The sequence below is a fragment of the Carassius auratus genome, chromosome 43, assembly GCF_003368295.1.
Source record: "Carassius auratus strain Wakin chromosome 43, ASM336829v1, whole genome shotgun sequence".
Lineage (NCBI taxonomy): Eukaryota > Metazoa > Chordata > Actinopteri > Cypriniformes > Cyprinidae > Carassius > Carassius auratus.
The window spans coordinates 2,271,119-2,294,390 of NC_039285.1; the positions used below are offsets into that span (position 1 = coordinate 2,271,119).

The window sequence follows — 23,272 nt, forward strand, 5'->3', positions numbered from 1 at the left end:
TAATGTTATACAAATGTTATGGATGTTGTTGGTTTTCTTGATTAATTTTTGGAAGCCAATGGTATAACTGGACATGTTTTATGAATTTAACCTCATGAATTCCTCTGTTAACCCATAATGTTCAATGATAAACCATTGTTAAATGCTGATAGAGAGTTGAAGTCGCTTTCCTTAAAAATGCAAGCAATGAGACCTTCAGTACAATTTCTCACTAAATATATTTACATGACATACAATTTGCCATCAGTGCAATACATAGGAATGTTGCATAAATACCAAATGTTAAACGTTTTCCTCTGTAAACCAAAATAAATGAGATGACGGCGATCGATGTGACTCTTCTGTAAAGCAACATTTACCGTGTTCATACCAGATTAAACAACTTCACAGAAATCATCCCGAAATAAACTAAAAACCGGCCCACCGACAATCAGAAATTATTCAGCAAAACATAATGTACAGCACATGTAATACTGATTTCCACACAGATCATGGATTGCTTTTGTTGTGCATGAACATTTTCATATAACTTTGGCAGTTTTTCTTTTTTTTTAGAATCAGAGTTGTTTGAAAAAATGAAAAGATGATATCAAACGGTCAACAAATGTGATGTAAGCTTGCCTTTCAGAGCCCATGTTCACAGTGATAATTCAGAAAGGCTGAAAGCCTATGGTAAAAAAAGGAAACGTAAAGCAACTAAACCTACGAAAAACAAACGAAAAGAAGATCCCACCCCTCCGGCCTGAACTGGCAGCACTCGAAGGTGGTTTCATTGTTGTCAACGACTATAAAATTACAAACACTTATGAAGAGATTCGTAGCAGTCATCGCCATTTTAAAAAAATGGTCTCTTTTTAAAGTGGACTCAAATACAAAACGTTGGAGGGGAGCAGGTCTGAGCTGATGAACACATGGGAGAGAGACGTCACCAAGAAAACGAGACATGCACCACCAGTGCCTTGCGAAAAAAACAAAAAACGAACGAACGAACAAAAACGGTGCGAATGAACCGAATTAAGACAAACAAAACGTCTACACACTTAAAGAGAGGATGATATACACCGGACAAAAGAATCGAGCAAACTTCACCAATAATATCATCATATGCATTTGTATTTAGTCTATAATTTTTTTTTGTTTCGTTTTGTTTTCTAACTCGTCAGGTTTGGCACTTTATCTGAACAAATACGAGATCTGTTCAAAAAGACTAATCGTCATACAAAACTGTCTCTTGAACATAACTCCGCAGAATATAATATTTAATAGAGAGCATACGGTAGGTAAACACTTTTGTACGTACTTGTAGTTTAAAATGAACATTCCAACAGATGTTTTACACACATGCACGAAAACAAACACAACCGCTCCGCTGCTCTACGACACTCCCTCGGACGACCGCGTGTCTGATTTGAGACGTACGAACTCTTTGGCCACTTCGTCGTTGGTCCTTTGCGAGAGTATTCTCATGATGGTCAGACCGGTTTCGTCCATGTTTACGCTCCTGGCGAGCGGATAGCAGGCGTTCAAGCTGCCCTTCTCGGCCAGTTCTCTGAGCTGCAGGACCGTCATGCCGATGATCTGATCCTCTCGGGCGAAGCAGTAGTCCTTCACGGAGATGTGAAGCTCGTAGGCTTCTGGGCCGTGTTCATTACTCAGCACGCTGGATGGAGAAGGCAAGAAACACCACTTAAGTTAATTCACATCAAATTTGACTTTTTGATGAAGTATTAAACAAACGTTCCCGATTCTAGTTCAACTAATCCTTTGTTTTGTGAAAACAAACAAAACGACACATCATATGTGACCCTTGGACCTCTTAAAGCTGCAGTAGGTAACTTTTGAAAAAATATATTTTTTACATATTTATTAAATCTGTCATTATGTCCTGACAGTAGAATATGAGACAGATAATCTGTGAAAAAATCAAGCTCCTCTGGCTCCTCCCAGTGTCCTATTGCCATTTGCAGAAAGTCATGCGCTCCCGGTAAGAAACAACCAATCAGAGCTGCGGTCCGTAACTTTGTGTTCAAAATGTAGAAAAATGTATATAATAAGCGAGTACACCATGAATCCATTTTCCAAACCGTGTTTTTAGCTTGTCCTGAATCACTAGGGTGCACCTATAATAAGTGTTTATATTCGGACTATTTTAGATTGCTTCGGGGGGACCGCGGCGGAGTAACCCAGTACCTTTGTGATTCTTCATAGACATAAACAGAGAGAAGTAGTTCCGGCTACGATGTTCTTCCGCAAGACGCAAGCAGTTCTGTTTATTAACCGCTAGAGCGTCTAAAGTTACCTACCGCAGCTTTAATTTTTTTTGCCAAATAAACATTGTATGTAGGTATATAGGTATATAGGTTTTTCTTTTATGTCAAAATCATTAGGATATTAAGTCAAAAGCATGTTCCATGAAGATATTTTGTAAATATCCTACCGTAAATATATCCAAACTTAATTTTTGAATAGTGATATGCATGGCTAAGAACTTAATTCGAAAAACTTTAAAGATGATTTTCTCAGTATTTAGATTTTTTACACCCTCGGATTCCAGATTTTCAAATAGTTGTATCTCAGCAAATCGTATCCGATCCTAATAAACCATACATCAATGGAAAGCTTATTTATTCAGCTTTCAGATGGTGTATAAATCTCAATTTCGAAATATTTATACTTAAAACACTTTACACTTGTTACTTTAGTAAACTACATATACGTTAATATAAACTAACAATGAATAGTATCTATTAAACTTAATGTGTTAATTCCAAATTTCCTAATATATTTTTTAAAATCAACATATTTTGTAGATCTTTACATTAGTATGAAAACATGACAAATAAACAAATGGATTTTAGGTAACACTTTACAATGAAATTGTATTTGTTACCATTAGTTTACAAAACGAATGAACTATAAGCAGTATATTTTATAACATGTATTAATCTTTGTTAATGTTAGTACAAATAAAAGTGCATTAACTATATATTTGAAGTGCATTAACTATATATATAAAATATATTCAGATTTTGATCTTAAAATTGCATTAGTAAATATACACTGATTAAAACTTTACAATAAGGTTCATATTAGTTAACATGAACTAAGCATGAACAATCCATCTACAGCATTGATTAATCTTAGCTTATGTTAATTTTAACATTTACTAATTCATTATTAAAATCAAACGTTGTGCTTGTTAACATTAGTTAATGCACTGTGAATTAACAGTTAGTTAATACATTAAATATTGAAACCTTATTGTAAAGTGCTTCTATTTAAATATTGTTTGTTATTAGTTAATGTTAACAAATATAGTTAACTAATGTGAACAGATTAAACCTATTGTAAATTGTTAGTTTTTAAATTGTTACTTTTAATGTTAATAAATGTGAAGTTTTATCCATATACTGCTTATATGTTGCATCCAATATTTAATCTCCTGTCCTCCCCATGTCAAGATGGTAAACTCAATAACTTTAGCTTGATTTGTGTAATGATACCAGAAATGCATCAGAAGATAAAATACTCCAGTATGAGTTAGAGTGACATTTTATTTCTTCAGATTATTCACATATTTGTATGAGATTTACATTTCAACTCTCCAGAACGTCTCGCCTGATAGACGTCCAAGCATTTTAACACATGAATAAAATGAACGCACCTTTTATGTTTAAATGACGTCCACTTACTCCAGTAACATCAGCATCAAAAGCTACTCTATTTTATTTTATGTAAACCTGTTGCACTCATGTTGAACAGCACTCGTTTTATCCCTCTATTACTGACCACTTATGCTTGTGGTTCAAATTCATATTCAAATTAATGTCTGACTGTGAATACAGCATTTCTATAATGACACGACTAACCTTTGCATGATGCTGCATTCAAGCTTTCAGTCTCAGACGACTGTCATATCAGCGAGCACAACATGCACAAAGATGTTTGTCCAGGTCCAAAAGGTGGGCTTTGAGTTCGTGCTATTTTACAGTACGTGGGGTTTGAGAAAGAGGTTAATTCAGTGCCAGGCTTCCAACACATTTTAAAGACGTCATTGAAAAGCCAAATGCAGGTCTTTTTGTCGAGCAACTGCACTGGAAAGCCTTTCTTAGTGATTTTTTCCTTTACAAGCCTGAAATGAGACTGTCAGAAGTAAATCTTCATGTGGACGCTTGGTTTCTCTGCTCTTGTTCAAGTGCATTTGTGCAGCTTAAAGGCGATCAGTCAAGGCCAGAGGTGAAAAGCCAGGAAGTAGACGAGACAATTGCTCTATTTACAGTCAGACATCATTCATTTATTTCACGAACAAAAGGTCCAGTAATAAGAGATAAAGTGAGTGTTCAGCCGGTCCATGAGCTCCGTATAAAATAAAGTATATCTTTTATAAGGCTACTGATTTTTACATTGATCTTTCAAAAGTGTGATTCATTTCTTTCTGTAAAACTTTTGAAATGAGGGCACGATGACTGAGTGAAACGGGGTTACAGAGGGAATAATATCTAATCACGACTCTTTATCCATTTACTAGTCATTTTCAGTTATATGCAATCCTGTGGGATTCACATCCAACTCTTATAAATCATTTCGGCAAGGGTCTCAGAAAGTAATATTGTGATTTATATATACGCTGCCTTTCAAAAGTACTTTTAGGATGCATTAATTTGATCAAAACTTTTTGTTTTCAAATAAATGTTTTTTTTTTTCTTTCTATACATCACGGATTCCACAAAAACATTACGCAGCATGACTGCTTTCAACACTGATAATAATCAGAAATGTTTCTTGAGCAGTAAATCATCATATCAGAATGATTTCTGAAGATCATGTGACTCTGAAGACTGGAGGAATGATGCTGAAAATACAGCGGAGCATCACAGAAATAAATAATATTTTACAATATAGTCATATAGAAAACAGTAATTTCAAATTGCAATAATATTTCACATTTTTATTGTATTTAACTGTATTTTTGATCAAATAAATGCAGTTTTGATGAGCAGAAGAGACGTTCAAAAACATAAAAAATCACACCGACCCCAACTTTTAAAATTAATGTATGTTACTAAACATAGGCAGTGCTTTTGCACCAAATTGCCCCCCCACCTGAAAAAAACACGGATTACATGCATCCATCTCCATAAACATGATACCTTTTATACCTTTCTGTAAACACTAGGTGTTATGAATATAAACTACAGACAGGTTCAGTTTCTATATGAAATGAATACTCACTACTGGAATGTTTCGTTGTATTTCGGAGACCAGTTGTTATTCTTGGTTTTGGTGCTAAACTTGCGTTTCTTGTCAGCCAGGTGCGGGCCGATGGCACTGATCTCCACGAAGGGGCGAAACATGGCATTCGTCTGCCAGTTGATATTGTTCACACCCACAACTGCAGAGGAAGATCAATTGTTCAATTATATGACTCCTATTTCACACCTAGAAGGCATTGGTTAGATATGTACTTTTGTAAATGACTTTTCATGCAAGGGGCTAGTTAGCTAGTCTGTTATCAGCAGTGTTCGTGGTCATTAATTGGGTTTATTGTGCAGGTGTCTTTCTGCAGTCCAGTTTTCGTGTCTCCTGTAGAGACGGAGCTCATTAAGAGATCCTGAGCTCTTGATAAAGCAGCCAGATGAGAGCCATTACAGCGAGAGGAAACTTTCATTCTGCTAATTACAGCCGCAGCAAACGCTTCATCAGTGAAGTTACACGAACTGATTAAAAGAATACAGTGTCAGCTGCAAAGAGAAACATGCTAATCTGTGTCGTTTAGAGTTAAAAGAGTATTTTAATCATGAGTTAATGTGTGTGTTTTACCTTTGACGCTGACTTTGTGCTCTCCAGTGCCGGGGTGTGAGATCAGGTCCACCTGGATGGAAACCTCCCCGATGGATCCAGACGTGGACTGACCTGGAATCAGTTTTGAGACATTTAGATAAGAGCAGGAAGTACACACTGAGCCACAAGACACACATGCAATAACACCATAGAACAAGTCATTAACAATTATCATGTTGTAGAAGTAAACCAGCATATAAACAAATAAACCAACATACAAACACGCACCCAAAAATCTGAACATTTTTTTCGTTTTATATATATACATATATAACTACAGTATATACATGTACCGTATTATATATATATATATATATATATATATATATATATATATATATATATATATATATACACACTGAACATACAAACACAATAAACCAACTTGAACTACATATTGGTTATAAGGCACATAAGTACAAAATATTTACAAAAATATAAATCAAATAAAAGCTGGTGCACTGTGACATTTAGCTCATGTTTGTTTGCAATTAAAAGTCACCTGAAATTTGGAAATTAACGCCAATAAAAATAAAGTGTGACTTTATTGGAGAGATACTTAGAGACCTGGAGATGCTTTAGGGTTGTTTTTAAAAAAAAAAATTATAATGAAATATGAGGCATCGCAATCTTTCAGAAAAGTCAATATTATATATCCTTAAAGAGAGATTCATATCCCCTGGATTCATCTTTACTAGCTGTAGACTGTCAAACCTCCTGAATTTACAATCCCAGAAGTCTAGTCTAATGGATTTCGTGGTTGTTAGATTGTATACTTTTGGAAATATTAAACTCTGTCCTCACTGGAGTAGACCCAGACAGATGGCTCTGAACGAGAGAATAACGGAGGAGTAAACGGTGTGTTTTAAATGAACGACTAGAGAATGACCTACGGCGTCCACAGCAGACATCAACAATCAATCAGCATTGGATTAACCTCGTCTCTGCCTTCATTTGCTCTCTGACCTCGTAACAAACGCCAGCTTTCATAAAGACTTTCTGTGGCAGATGCATGGAGAGGCTGTAGATTTATATTCCAGGCCACATTTAGATACAGATATGCAAATAATTTTTATGATAACGCTACTGAAACTGTTGCAATTGAAGTTAACAATATGTATTCAAATATAATAGTAAATCAACAGATGGTAATTAAATTTAGAAGGAAAAGAGCAAGGAAATTAAATGCCAACTAGTAAAATAACTTAAAAAGAAAAAATAATAAATTCTACAAGTATACGATTAATAATATTATTAATAATAATAGTAACATTTATTAGTAACATTTATTATATATATATATATATATATATATATATAAAATGTAACTAATATAATATAATATTTATATAGTATACTAATATATAAATTAATTTCTTCTTTCCATTTTATCTTACAGGTTCGCCAGGAAATCACATTAGACTACAAATTAGACATTCAAGAATATATATTAATTTCTTTTTACAATAATGCTTCAAATGTAAACTCTGAAAAATGCAGTGATCACCAAATTTTTATTGCATGAACTTTTGCATGATTCTGCCTTTTTAAAGGCTTCATATCACGACGAATCGCATTTTCATCGATCAAAATTTTCTCAATTGAATTATGGATCTTACAATGTGATTCGGCTTTATACAACTTATTATAAATGACCTCCTCTCTGTAGATGATCGGACTGAAAAACTCCTGTCCAGAATCATTCAGGTTGACTCTGAACTCTAGTGACAGGCTCCTGTCCGTCTTTTGGACCCACGGGACACATATTCACAGGCCTTTTCACAGACAAAGAAACAAACCTGTCTCTGGAGGGACTTTAAAAGTGAGTCCAGAAAGAAAGAGTGAGAGGAAACTGCAGTCAGAAATCGGAGGTTTTCCTTCAGTCACAGGAAGAGAATTGATTTCTTCAGAGTCAGAGGTCACGGCAAATTATTAAAGTGCTTATTAAATTGTGCTGGTATTTCTGGAGATGAACACATCATTTAAATCCAGATGAAATAAGCTGCTTTATATTTCTCAGTGGGTTTGCTCATCATCGTCACATTGAAATGCAGGACAACATTTCGAGGAAGATGCACACAAATGCATTTACAACTGTAGCTTGTGGTGTTTACTAATGTATGGTAAGGTGTCTATAAATAACAGGTGAATAATAATAATCACACACACACACACACACACACACACACACACACAAACACAGACACACAGACACACACACACACACAGACGGATATCATTTAGAATCTGAATGAAGTTATTAGAAGTTATTCTGAATTGTATTTGAAAGTAGACTCTTTTGCTCTCTAAGGCTGCATTTATTTAGTGAAAACTGCAGTAAAATCAGTAATAATGTGAAATATTTTCCCACTCTAAAATAACTGTTTTCTATGTGAGTCCATATTAAAATGTAATTTATTTCTGTGATCAAAGCTGTATTTTCAGCATCATTACTGCAGTCTTCAGTGTCACACGATCTTCAGAAATCATTCTTATATTTTGATTTGCTGCCAAGATACATTTCTGATTATTATCAATCTTGAAAACATACTTTTTGATCAGCTTTGGTGAGCAGAAGATACTTTTCAAAAACATTTAAAATCACAATTATTCAAAATTTTTAACCGACCAGTGTTTAAATATACACAATGCTTTTAGATTCAGTTTGTAGCCCAGTTTAAAGATCCTTTCATAAAAGCGCAAAAAAAGTGTGACTGACGTATCTGCTGTGTAAAATCCCTCGAGATTCTCCAACTAAACCACAAGAGCCCAGATATCCAAGATATCCATCACCTGCTCTGACAGAAAACCCCAGATATGCAGTGATGAATAACTCCAGACGTTAAGTTTGATGAATTATAAACAAGTGTAGGGAGAAGTAAACACAGAGAGAGAGAGAGAGAGAGAGAGAGAGAGAGAGAGAGAGAGAGAGAGAGAGAGAGAGAGAGACACATCTGGTTCACTGGTCACAATGGAAAGTCAATTGCATTGTGGGATATCGTGGCTCTATTTAAAAAACCTTGTGAGCTGCCTACATATTGTGAACTAAAATGTATTTAATCATTTCTTGTATTAAACTGAAATAACATATTATATAAAATATAATATAACAAACTTAAACAAAAAAAATTTCCCTTAGCAACCAGCTGAGACCAAAAAAGATGAAGTACTAAAAATACTAAAACTGCAATAATAAAATTATAAATTATAATAGAAAATAAAGCTAAAAACTCAAAAATAATCTGAATGACTAAAACAAACTAAAAAAACTAAAATTAAAACCCAAAAATATGACAATAAAAGCTAATTGAAATATTAATAAATACCATATATTAAAAAAAAATAAAATAAAAATAATAATAAACAATGACATACTGATATGCAACATAATAAGTGACTGATTTTCAACTATTTGGGTCTCAGAAAAAAATCAGTTACTGGCTCGGTACTCTAAGGTACAATTGCAAAAAGGTACATCTTTTTACCTTATTTACCCCTAAATGTTAAATGATAGTCCTTTAAAAATATTACTTAAATTTACAAGGGTACAGTCCCAGTGACAATTTTGTACCTTTTTTTATTGTATCGTATTCATAAAAATACACAGCACAAAAATAATCCATAAAATAGTGAATTTTTTATGATCGTGAGGTGCCTTGTGATAGTAGTTGTATAGTTTTTATGTCATGCCAGCAACTGAAGCTATTTTTATAGCAATAAATTATTTACAAAATATAAAAGTGTTGCATGAATACAATGAAATAAAAAAACAAACCAACTAAAACAAACGAAAAAACATATTTAGCTTTAGAAGTTATTTTGAAGAATGCTGGTAAACAAACAGTTGTTGGTCCCCACTGACATTACTCTCACAATGCATTCTGGGATGGACTTCTGATTGATTGCTTGCTGCCTTAGAAGAAATCTGAATGTTGCTAACATATTGTCTAAGTAGGCAGCACACTAAAGTATGTTTTGGAACAGAGCCACTATATGTGTTGATAAATGTAGCTGATCATTCAAGCATACAGAAAACTTGAATACTGCAAGTACTACTTTAAAACTGCATACTAACAAACCCAGCGAGCAAAACTGTCTCACTGCACAGAAAGCGTCTGTCTCTCTCTCTCTCTACTGACAGGGAGATGTACGATCGCTCCTCCAGGAGCACAAACATGCTCTTACCTTGAGAGGTTTGGGTGCATATATATTTCTTGATCAAGGCATCTGTGGGTTGAGTGTAAAGGCTGAGGGCGTATTTCAAGGACTTGAGATCGGGGCTCTTCTCCAGGAAGGTTTTCTTCAGACCGTTTCCACCCGCATGGAAATATTGCTGAATGGAAAAACAAACGCACTGGTTACTGAGAGTCAAAAATGGCTACAGATCACAAACATAATACATCAACCAGGGTTAACCGGAAAAATCAGCCATTCACTAAGACCGCAGGCGCTGATTAATAGTAATCATGGGATATTGGCAGCAGGGTTACTTCTACTAAGCACTTTTCATGTCTTACTATACTGGATTAAATATTAAAGTCAATTTTTAAAGACAGATATCATTTCATTTTCTTTTATCACAATATTATGAATTAAGTGAGCACTGGGCTGAATTGAAACTCATTTGAGTGACTGGATGTTGATTTGTAATAACTTGAGAATCTAATAAAGATGTCTTCATTGTTCTTTAAATGTTTTTAAAAAGCATTTATTTATATGGTAACAATTTACATTAAGGTTCATTAGTTTACATGAACTAAGCATGAACAATACTTCCACAGCATTTATTCATCTAAGCTAATGTTAATTTCAATATTTACTAATGCATTATTAAAATCAAAAGTTGTGCTTGTTAACATTAGTTAATGCACGGTGAATTAACATGAACTGCATTTTTATTAACTAACATGAACAAATATTAATAAATACTGTAATGCACTGTTCATGTTAGTTAATACATTAACTAATGCAACCTTACTGTAAAGTGTTATCATTTTTATTATTTATTCATTTATTGTTATTATTATTTTTAGTTGTTGTTGTTGGAAATGATGATTAAAAAAAATTTATAAAAATATTCCACCAGCTTATCCTACACTGAAAAACAATATTTATTTCAATTTACACAATTTTCACCAAAAAATTACTGAGACTAAAAATAACACATTGAATTAAACATTAAATAATGCAGAAGAATGACTGAAATAGTACCGTCTTGTAAAATGCAGAACATTTGGATTGTATTATTATATCATTTACTATATTATATTTTAGATTACATTTTAGATTTTATTTCCAATAATCTTTCCAAAGTCACCAACTATCAAAAGACACTCACACATTATATGTAACAAATGTAATAATCAACTTTATAAAAGTACTGTAAAATACATATTTTAGTCAAATAAATTGCAAACACATGCAAAAGTTCTAGAGTTCAGGTTTTGTAGGACAGAAATGATCTTAGTAATCATTTTATAAAAGCGCTAAGACACACAAGACTGAGTTATATTGTGAATTATGTTGCATTGTGACTAACACTGGCTCTCAGAAATTCTCACACTACTGCATTGCCTTACTGTTTAAACCCTGCAATGCAACATAAACACAAAAACATCATCTACTCATTAGAACATGATTTGAACATCATAAATGAAACAGATGCTGCAGGAGGCAGTACAGTTATATTCATAGCTTCACACAGTTAACCAAGTTATTTCACAGTTAACGGTGAGATGTGAGACTGATAACACATCTGTCAGCTGAACACAATCAGATCAGGGTTAAACAGAAGCAAAGAGCTGCAGAGATCATCTGCCACCGCTGGACACCACCAGTGTGAGGAGATGAGTGGCGTTTGATCAGATCTGGTTTATTATTCTATTAGTGTAAAGACTGATTAGAGGGGAGTGGAGAGGACCGCGCGCTGGTGTTTTCATGCACGCTGTGATTGAGACAGATGAGATTTCCACCAAGGAATCAATTGCTCTGGCTCTGAGGAAAGGCCAGGTGTCATTTTCAATGCTTGCATGGAGTTTCTCGCTCACTTTGACCTTAATAACAAAATACAAATAAAATAGAAATAAAAAAATCCCCCCCTGCCCAATATATATTTTATTTTAAGCTAAATATGTAACCATGGAGCACAAAACCAGTCATAAGGATAAATTTCTCGAAATTGAGATTTATACATATCTGAAAGCTGAATAAATAAGCTTTCCAGTGATGTATGGTTTATTGGGATGGGGCAATATAATTGGCTGAGATTCAACTATTTGAAAATCTGGAATCTGAGGGTGCAAAAAAATGAATAAATCAAAATACTGAGAAAACCGCCTTTAAAGTTGTCCAAATGAAGTTCTTAGCAATGCATATTACTAATCAGAAATTAAGTTTTGATATATTTATTTTAAAAACTTAATACTGGGTTTGTGCTCCAGGGTCACATTTTATATTGGAAACACTGAAGGTCAATGAAATCTGTTTTTAAAGTTGCACGTAAATTTAATTTCAACCTTCACATACCAAAATGTGTTTCAGGAGCAAGACAACAAATTTCCAACCTTATAGTCTAGATTTAGGCTTTATTCAGTATTAATTTGTATTTAAATGTGTTATACATTACAGACAACAAATGTGACATGAATGTATTTCAAAAAGTCCACTTTAGTCAAGTATATTTATTACAGTTTTATTGCATACAGTTAGTGTTGGCGGTATGTTCATGTTCTGGGCAACACTCCACATGTCTGTCCATGAGCCATGCTTGGACAGAGTGGGCACAGCAGCAAGACAAACCCCCAGAACAACCAAATGCCAACACCCCCAAAACAACTGATGCAATTTGAAAAGTCAGTGAAGGGAAATGTTGGCTTAATACTATATTTATGGGGGAAGCATCGCCCCAACTTAGTAAGAGATCATGCAACAAGCATGTTGCTTAAGCTGCATATGCAAATATTTTAATGTACAGGGGGAAGCACACACCCCTAGCAGCAGCAGTCTAATGTGATGGCAGTTTGTATATAATCCAAATTTAAGTGTCTAACATGCTATTAAATAGCATTAAGGTGCAAGTATCACCCCATGTTTGGCAATCGAGGATATGCAACAAGCATGTTGCTTAATCTGCTTATAGGAAATATGTGATTGTAAATGGGGAAGCATATGACCCCTAGCGGCGGCACAAGGAGCATGTTATATTCATTAATGCCGTAAATTGCATAACTATGGGTGGTAGTCCAACAGGAGAAAAGCATACACCCTGCGGAAATACTTTGAACGACTGTCATTGATATTATGGTCTTATACGTATAGAAATCAACCGCACATTTACAAAGCTAATGAAAACATCAGCATTACAGAGTTTACGCTGCTAAATACAGCGAACCCCAGCTGAAAAGCCTATATGAGAATGCTTGTTTCATTTAAACCTGTTCTCATGGCCTTAACTATCGGCGTGTCCTCCTAGCGATTACGTGCTCTTCACTGCGTGTTGCTCCAGGTGTATAAACACAGATGTGTAAATGCTGCGGCATATATGCTTAATATTTTGCTACTGCAAAATGATGCAAAACTGCTAACATCATTTTATTTTTTTACAATTAGATGTGATGGAAGAGATGCTGAAGAATGGGAATTTAAATAGACCACTTGTGATAGGTGTCAAGACTGGATCGCTACACATCAGGAACAGCTGACTGTCGACCGATGTGAGCTTGACTGACGCACTCTGAACTAATAATGCAATGCTGAATTTTCTTGGACTGAAATATATAGAGGGCAAAATATTAAATGTGTAACAAAAAATTATATATATATACATATATTGATCAAAAATATATTTGTATAAATATTTATATAAATATAAACATATTTTAACAAAGAAGAGAAAAAAGTTTTTGGCCACATTTTGTATAGTTCTCTATCTTTTTCCCTGTTTTTTTTTTTTGGCTCTTTCTCAGTCCGTTCAGCGACTGTGTGATGAAATCCAGTTAACAGCCTTTCATTGTCTGCTGATGAAGGCCTCTGGCTGTGAGCTGGACTATAATTGAGCTGATGATGAATGGCTGATGTGGTTTGTCAGCCGTATTGATTGGTCAGGACCAGCATCATTTCGGTAATAATACAGAATAAAGAATAAACAAGATTTGGTGAAACTCCTCAGGCCTGCGATTGTTCAGTGCACATATTAAGGATCAAGTTTGTATGTTCCATGTGCTTTCATGTAAGGATCATATCAGTCTTAGTGTTACGAAATTACTTGAAATACGCTTGATTTCAAATGCATGCTCGTTTGATCTTCTGGTGAGCCGTTATTTCAGCTGCATTATTCATATGGAGCTTTTTCTATTGTGCGTTTGAGAGCAGTGTAGAGGAGGAGGCAAAATCCCTGCTTTATTTATTCATTTTCATTTATTTTCTTTCTTTCTTTCTTTCTATTTGACATTCCATCTATGTCATTTGCAGATATGTCTTCCATGTGGAACAGCATTTACTTCAGATGGACAACACATTAATAAAGCCGTACAGTATCAAGTCAGATTAATTTTTATTGCGCCAAAAATTAAAATGACAATAACACATAAAATTCTTATTGGATCATTTCTCGGATCAGAGTCACGGATCGGATCATTTTTCGGATCAGCAAAGAAAAATTAAAAGTCCAAGTCAAATAAACATAAGTTTTGTCTTTTTTTATTAACATTAAATTATTAAATTAATATATATGAAATCAACTTAAAATGCACATGGCATAATATCTTCTTTTTAACGTAACAGCCGGACTTCTCATCTCCCAGTCTGCTATGATGGTGAGCAGTTATCGTCAAGAATTCGTACGACCACATTCGTACAAATTCATAAGATTTTTGCCAAATCGTACGTATTTTATGAGTTGCACAATTCGTATGAATTTGTACGAATGACCTACACCTAAGCCCCACCCCTAAACCTAACCGTCACGGGGGTTTAGACAAATCGTATAAAATCATACGAGTGAGGTCGTACAAATTCGTACGAATAAACAACCACGTAAAATACATACGAATTTGTCGTGAGATAGCGTTGGCTCTACGCACCGTCACGGTTTTACACTCTAACCTCTTTAGATATATATATAGACCGATATATCGGTCGACCTCTAATATTTTTATGGAAAATATTAAATTAAAATGTTTCTTTTGATGTGCATTGATTCACTGATTCATTCATGTTTAAAAAGAAAACAAAGACATCAGATGCTGATTGTTCTCCTCTCCCTCTTCTGTTTGTCTCTTTTCTTCCCACTCACACATAAATTATTATTCTCATTAATCTCAGCAGATATCTTTGCTGTCGAGCACAGAATCCTGCGTGCATCTCTGCATGCAGCCGTTTCCATCTCCAAAATTTTACTCAAGGCTTTTATGAACTTCCCTAATTAGCTTCAGTCCTCAGAATGCCAATGAGTAAAAATTCCCAGTCCATGACTGATCCCAAATGGGAGGGGCCTGCGTTTCCACGGAGACGATGCAATCAATAATATCTCTGATGTTGCATGTATGTGCAGCTCACATGCACATTTACACCACAACTAACATCACACACCATACAAACCTCACACATGTGTGTTTGCATACATGACGCAGGTCAATAAAATCAAAGTAAAATCTAATCTGATTCTATTCCATGCACTTCAACTGAATAAAAATATGGTTCGGAGGTGGCAAATATGCCTCAAATCATCATTTAAACCTAATGCATACTCAAGAAAAATGTGCATGTTTAAATTGCAGGAAATTGCTCATAAACGCACGAGTTTCTGCATGCATCACATCGCCCTCCAGAGGTCTGGAGAGGAACTGAAAGTATCTCATACACAATCCCAGATCAATATGGATATGATATCGCAGTTTTGAGTCTCTTTTTATGTGTGGAGTATATAGCAGTAAGTATGTGAACAGACTGTGTTTATAACAATAAAAATCATTGCATATACTAGCAGTTAGTCTAATGTTGATCAATCTTAATTTTCATTCTCCAAGTAAACTAAGCTACATTTATATGCAGCAGAATTTAAACCCAGCTTTTTGACTTGTAACATCAATCTAAGCAGCAGTTTATACAAATGGCCACTGAAATCGGAGAATCAGAGCAGAAGAAGAGTGAGAAGCCGATACCTTGATGGTGGGAAGCACTAAATCCAAGGCGGCACATTGTCGAGGGCTCAGACTGCGAGCTTCCTCCCGGGTCACATGCTCCTGAGACACACAGAGAGAGACAGAGACAGAGAGATTTATATTCAAATCAGCTCTTTTCCTCCATGCATTTCCAAGCTGGTCGAGCTGGGTAAACTACCTCATCTTAAACAATTTAGATGCAATACCATGCATAAAATGACTCAACGATTTGCTCAAAATGTTTCCTGTTGTTATTTTATTTTAGCTATATACTATATATGCCCTCATTTTTTTTTGTATACATAAAAAAGATACAGTATATAAGATGTTCAGAAAATATATTAATTTCAATAATAATAAAAAAATATGAAAGACATTTTCTGCCGATTTTCATTATTTAAAAAGGGAAAATAAGTGCCAAAAAATGCAATATGGAAGGCATTTTTTGGCACTTATTTTCCCTTTCTAAATAATGAAAATTTGGCAGAAAATGCCTTCCATAGCTCATAATATTTTTATTTATAGCAAAAATGAACTAAAAACATATAAATAAAATACGTTTTTCCTGTATCCATTTCCAAGCAATGTTAACTACCTCATGCTTAACAATTTTAATAAAACACAATGCATAAAATGATTCTGAGTATTCATATTTGCTGGTTTTTATTTTATTTTAGCTGTAAATATATATAAGCCCTTAAGATAATATATTATTATAATGCATCTTTTTATTTTATTTTGCTTTAGTTATAAACATAAAATGTTTTCTTTTATAAAGGGCTTATATATTTCAAAAATAAAAATAAAATAAAATAAAATGCATAAAAATTTGCTTGTTTGACAAATTTGACGTTTGCTTGTTTGCTTTAATTTTTTCCCCCTAAAATGTTTTAATACCAACTGTTTTTTTAAGTTCTCTCCAGCTTCTCCAGTTAATTTCAACACCCCTGCCCATGACTGCCCATGGAAGATTCAGGTAAAAAACAAACGCAAAATGAGGATTTATAAGGATGACTAGTGTTTTAATGAGTATTGAATGTATAAGACATTTAGAGGTCAACTGAGTTTTTCTTGGAGCTTCTTACCGCTCATTAGAATAAAAGGTGACAGTTCCCAAAAGACTCTGTGGCCTCACCATGATTCAAGATGAGGAGTCAGGCAGTGAAACTTCAATTTCATTTAATCTTGCAGGTCAATGGCGGTGCAAAGTTTAATACAAATAAGCCTGAGAGTGAGTAAGCATTAAGCGTGTGTGTTTGAGTAGGAAGAGCTGATTCTGTCCATTGACTTCTCCCAGCTTAAGGTCACCTTTTTTAGAGATGCCTTCACACCTTGAGCACTTCGAGCGAGTGTATTGATCAGGTGTTAAAACGGTCTGTACGTCCCCTGACAAACCTCTGTTCAGGTCAGTACACACACATTCAGACTCGATGCACACACACTCTAGAGGTGAAACAGCACTCAACGCACATTTTATAACTCATTCTGTGCTAAATCTTACTGCAATGTCATAAAACCTCACTGGATGTACAATGCAACAATAATATAAATATAATAATAAAACTATTATATTAAATGTTTTTTTAATTTTTGTCTCGATCTTCAGTACAAATGTTTAAACATTTCTAAATCAAGATGCATTTACTTGAGAAAGTAATACACACACGCACACACACACACACACACACACACACACACACACACACACATGTATTTATTATTTATTATTTGTCTGAAAAGCTGATCAAAATGAAGTGAGCTTTTGGTTAAAACAAGAAAATAGTGCCAGTGGGATCAGAAAAAATTATGGTTTTCTATTAAAATTAAGTTAGTTTTCTGAATCTGATTTATTCAGTAAAGAAAGACTTTATATCTTAACTAATTTTGTTGTTCAAGAAAATTTATATTTAATGTTAAGATAAGTGTACCGGAAAACAAGACAAATTAACTTAAAAAAAAAAAATTGTTGTAGTGTACAGTACAATTTCAAAGGCTGAGATCAGTAAGAATGTATACTTTTATTCAGCAAGGATGCATTAAATTTATCAAAAGTAAAGACATTTCTTTTTTTTAACATAAAGTTACTAACATAAATTATAAAAGATTTTTTGATAATAATCAGAAATGTTTCTTGAGCAGAAAATCAGCATATTTTCATGATTTCTGAAGATCATGTGACACTGAAGACTGGAGGAATGATGCTGAAAATACAGCTGTGCATCACAGAAATAAATTACATTTTACATTATATTTACCTAGAAAACAGTTAATTTAATTTGTATTAATATTTCACTATTTGTGTATTTTTGATCAAATAAATACAGCCTTGGTAAACATGAGACACTTCTTTAAAAATAAATATTTCTTCTATATAAAACATGCAATTATACTCATTATTTACATGTTGAGTGGCTTCTTCATCACTTAGAAAAAATAACTTGAGTTGAGTCTCTTGTGCACGAAGAGTAGAGTGCTTTAAAACTCCCTTAAAACATGAGTTTTAAGGCAGTTGCATATATTTGTTTAAGCCATAGACCGCAATGCAGTTGACTGGGTTTAGAAACAGAAAAAAATCTACAATCTGAGGCACACCTTTGCATCCAGAGGCTTGATTATTAAACTAGTTACCTCTCAATGCCATTCACTTAAAGGAACAGTTCATGCAAAAAAAAAAAAAAAAAAACATGTTCCGTTATGCTGTGATTTTTTGCAAAAGCTCTTTTGTATAATGACCAAAAACTCAACAAATTAAAAAAAAATCTAAAACGTTCTGCTAACATTCCCATAAAGTTATTTACATTTAGATTCATTCATTTGGCAGATGCTTTTATCCAAAGTGACTTGTGGAAATTTTATTTCTGAATCTTTTCATCTGACTGTATGAAGGTTATGCGAAGGTTATCATGTAAACATTACGAGAACGTTACGTTTGAATGTTATCCGAACATCACACACCATACAAACCTCACACATGAGTGTCTGCATACATGACGCAGGTCAATAAAATCAAAGTCAAATCTAATCTGACTCTATTGCATGCACTTAAACTGAAAAAAAATATGGTTCGGAGGTGGCAAATATGCCTCAAATCATTACTTAAACCTGATGCATGCTCAAGAAAAATGTGTATGTTTAAGTTGCATGAAATTGCTCATAAATGCTCGAGTTTCTGCATGCATCACATCGCCCTCCAGAGGCCTGGAGTGGAACTGAAAGCGACGTGTATTTAATCACAGAACAAAATCCATACACTGTATATGATATCGCAGTTTTGAGTCTCTATTGATCATAGTGAAAATAGCAACATTTAAAAAATATACGGTAGATGAACATCTAATTAAAATGTTTCAGAAAAAAACTATTATTATTAAAGACCAGATAACTTTGAACAAACGTTCTGAGAATGTTCCATATTAGCTGGGAAGCTTTTGAACTACTTTTTTTGGGGGGGAGCTATAACAACACTTTTATTTTATGGCTGAAGTATATCTTGAAAAAGAAAGTGAAAACCTTTTCATTAGTGTAGATTAGAAAAGTGAGTCTTCACCTTGAGTTTGGAGAGCTGACCGAGGTCCTTGGCAGCACTGAAAATCATCTGAGCCCCTTGCTGTTAAACAAAAGCACAAAACAATGAGTTGAAATGTAGCTCACTCCTCTGGAAATGAAGTTTGTTTAGAGTATTTGACAGTCGAGTTTATGAATGCTGATTCAGCTCATTAAGAAGATGGACAGGAAGCTCATGAAGGAACATTATTTTGGTTCGTGTCACTTACTGGAATATTATTTCCAAAATCAAAGAGGGCCATTGTGCCAACATTCAATTTAATTTCATTGCTATAAAATAAAATATAAAAATGTAAGCACTATATTAAATATTACATATTTTTTTGCACTAAAATATATGAGGTCTCCATGAAATATTTTACTTTATATCTACAAATTAAATATAATAATCCCAATATTAAATATTTAATAAAATTTTGCCTATAAAGCAAATTATATAGGCCCTCCATTTAATATTGTATTTTAAATATATATATATATATAGTCTATTAAAAAAATTATAATCAATGCAGAATTTTATTTTATTTTAGCAATTAAGTAAAATATATAAGTCCTCCATTAAAAATATTTTATTTAAATTTAGCTATAAGTAAAACATATAAGTTATGAAATAAAATATATTAAGCTCCCCATTACTTTAAATTATCTTAAAGGTATTTTTTACTTCCCCCCCCCTAATTTTAATTAAATTAAATATAAGCTATAAAGTGAAATATACAGACCATACATAAAATATTATATTTAATATTATATTTAATGAATATTATATTTTATTTAATACATTAAATATTATATTAGTAATATTTTAATATATAAGCCCATCAAAATAGATAAATAAAAAATAAATAAATAAATAAAATATTAAACCTGTGTAAAGCTCTGTGTAAAGTAATAATGATAATTCTTTGTAGATCCCTTAACCGCTAAACAAGTTTTCAAACGTAAAACACGTCTCTTTCTATCCTCAGATGAAACGCTATGACGGTCTCTTCATTCATATTTCCAGGAGCAGATGCAGTGTGTGTGTGTGTGTGTGTGTGTGTGTGTTTGGCTGACAGACGTGTTACACTCACTGTCTGGTCTGAGAGAGGCGGAAGAACAATCTGTCGCTCGATGGTGTTGAGCACGATCTTCCACAGCTCCTTCAGGACCCGTTTGAGAACAGTCTTCTCACAGATCTTGGCAAACAGAATTAGGCTGGAGAGAAAAAAGAGGGATGGAGTGAAAGAAAGAAATGCAACTGGTGTTTAAACAGATGTAGCTCTGTATTTGTTACTTCTTGTCCAGCAGGTCCATGAGGGGTCTCAGGACAGTCTCTGCGTCCATGGCTGCGTTACTCTTGTTCCCTGCGTTTCCTTTCATCTGCATCAGCTCCTGGTTCATTTGTTTGACACAGTCCTCAATGACCGACTTAAAACTGCAGATAAGACATATTAAACTTAAGTTTGAATCCTTAGAATTACATTCATACTAGCATTCAGTTGATAACGAGAGCATGTTAAAAAATGCATCATTCGGGCTTATCTGTTTGTCTGTGTATCTATAAAATTAAATATAAAAGCCCCCCCCCCCCCCAAAAAAAAAATACTTTTAGAAACTAAAATAAAATAAAACTGTATTTGTTATAATTCGAGCTAATCTGTATGTCTATGCATTTTTAATCACAGAACGCAACATGAATAGAAACATTAACAGAAAATGAATCCTATTTACTTTATAACTGTTGCAGGTAAATTTTATTTCAGGTGTACAAAGTATACAAGACCTTCATTAAACCTTTTATTTTAACTGCAAATAAAATAAAATATAAAGATCCCCTATCATTTTTTAAAATTTGCTTTATTTTATGAATTCTAAGAAATAAAAATATTTAAATAATTAACTAACTAAAATAAAAACCTGTGATTTTTTTTATTATTTAAGCTAATCTGTCTTTAACTATAAAATAAAACATATAGGTCCTCAAAAATATTTGTGTTTTATTTTAAAAATTATAATAAAATAAAATAATTAAAAAGTAATTGAAAAAAATAAATCTAATCTATTGTAATAAAATAAAATAATTCAAAACTTATTTAAAAAAAATGCATTATAAATTATAATAAAATAAAACTCAGATTTGTATCATTCAATCTAATTTGCATGTCATTGTCTTTTAGTCATAAAAAACAACTAATGGAATGTACGTTTAATGTTGTAGGTGTAATTTATTTCAGTAAAAATATATTGTACATCTGTATATTACTTTATAAATTATTATGCATTAAAATAAATAAAATAATAAATAAAATCAATTAAATACATTCAACATAAAATACAATTTTTCCTAATTTATATGTCTATGTTTTTTAATCACACAGAGCAACATGTGACATGTCTCATTATAAATAATTATTCAGTGAGTATTCTTGTTTCTTTAACTCTCTTCACCTGATGTAATCAAATCTGTGAATCAATAATACCCACAGCATCCAATCAAATATGCGTAACGATAACATTTAATTTGTGTGACACATGTCCACTCTTGACTCCATTATAATCATATTTACTCGGGTTCAACAGCTCATACGTCACCTGGAGCCGAAGACGCCGCTGAGCTCGTCCAGCACTGTGTTGAGTTTATTCTGCAGCTCTTTCAGCAGTTCACTGGCCTCTGCGTCCAGCTGGAAGACACACACAGTCACATGACACACACCACAGGAACAGGAAGTGTGGAAGATCCAGCATTAACATCACATGCCTCTGTATGATCAACTGCTCTGTAATAGCAACTGATTATCCTAAAATTCATTTATTAGTCATATCCAGGGTCCAAAAGCAAAACTCAGCAAGGCAGTAGATATGAGGGCAATATATCCATATACGTAGAAAGGTTTCACAGAATAAAACAGAGCAAATAAAGAATAATGACATAAATAAAAACAGTATTCTTCCACCAAACAATATAGATCCTCAGAAACAGTTGTGGTTGCAACAAACGTGGTTGCCGAGCAACACACAGAAGTAAACAAAGGTGTATGTTACATTGTAGAGTGATTTAGAACAGCTTTGAATGCGGCTCAACCAATCAGAATCAAGGACCGGAACTCTCCCTTTTATATTGTCAATAAAACTTCACTTTGAGTATTTAAAGCAGTTATTGGCCATTTATTCGCTATTAAAAAACATGAAATGGTGTTAAAACATGAAAGGTTAATTAAACAGATACATAATCCCTAAGGGTTGAGTTACTACAATCAATCAATCAATCAATCAATCAATCAATCAATCAATCAATCAAATCAATTACATTTAGTCATTTAGCAGACGCTTTTATCCAATGCGACTTACAAATGAGGACAATGGAAGCAATCAAAAACAAATCAATCAATCAATATTTATTATATACATGCCATAATATTAATATTTATATTAACATCATATTTTGTAAATCTGTGAAATACATATATATCTATTATTTATTTGTAATAAAACATAATGCAAAATACATGTTTATAACCTGTAGACATAAAAAGTTGATTTTGGCCCCTGCTTGTATGATTTGTGTTTTTAACACAGAGGAACCGTCTGACAGCTTTGTTTCTATGCCATGGTTTGCTGATTTTCTCTGCCGTTGAACAGTGATCTTTCAGTCAAGCGTGTCGAGCCGCTGAAAAGATCTGGACGGAGGAATCGCTTGACTAATGATGACTGCAAATTCAATACAA

General features: G+C 33.4%; 1 protein-coding gene across 1 annotated transcript in view; it reads right to left on the reverse strand.

The window, feature by feature from the left end:
- Nucleotides 1–202: 202 nt before the first annotated feature.
- LOC113061424 (protein unc-13 homolog C-like) overlaps nucleotides 203–23,272 on the reverse strand; it is a 60,225-nt gene continuing 37,155 nt past the window's right edge. The window contains exons 7-15 of the mRNA XM_026230520.1: nucleotides 22,140–22,228; nucleotides 20,842–20,982; nucleotides 20,639–20,762; nucleotides 19,549–19,608; nucleotides 16,002–16,082; nucleotides 10,027–10,174; nucleotides 5,821–5,913; nucleotides 5,233–5,392; nucleotides 203–1,660 (exon numbers count right to left, since the gene is read on the reverse strand). Of these exons, the coding sequence (XP_026086305.1) occupies nucleotides 1,375–1,660; nucleotides 5,233–5,392; nucleotides 5,821–5,913; nucleotides 10,027–10,174; nucleotides 16,002–16,082; nucleotides 19,549–19,608; nucleotides 20,639–20,762; nucleotides 20,842–20,982; nucleotides 22,140–22,228 (1,182 nt within the window). The 3' untranslated portion in view covers nucleotides 203–1,374. The remainder of the gene's footprint in view (nucleotides 1,661–5,232; nucleotides 5,393–5,820; nucleotides 5,914–10,026; nucleotides 10,175–16,001; nucleotides 16,083–19,548; nucleotides 19,609–20,638; nucleotides 20,763–20,841; nucleotides 20,983–22,139; nucleotides 22,229–23,272) is intronic.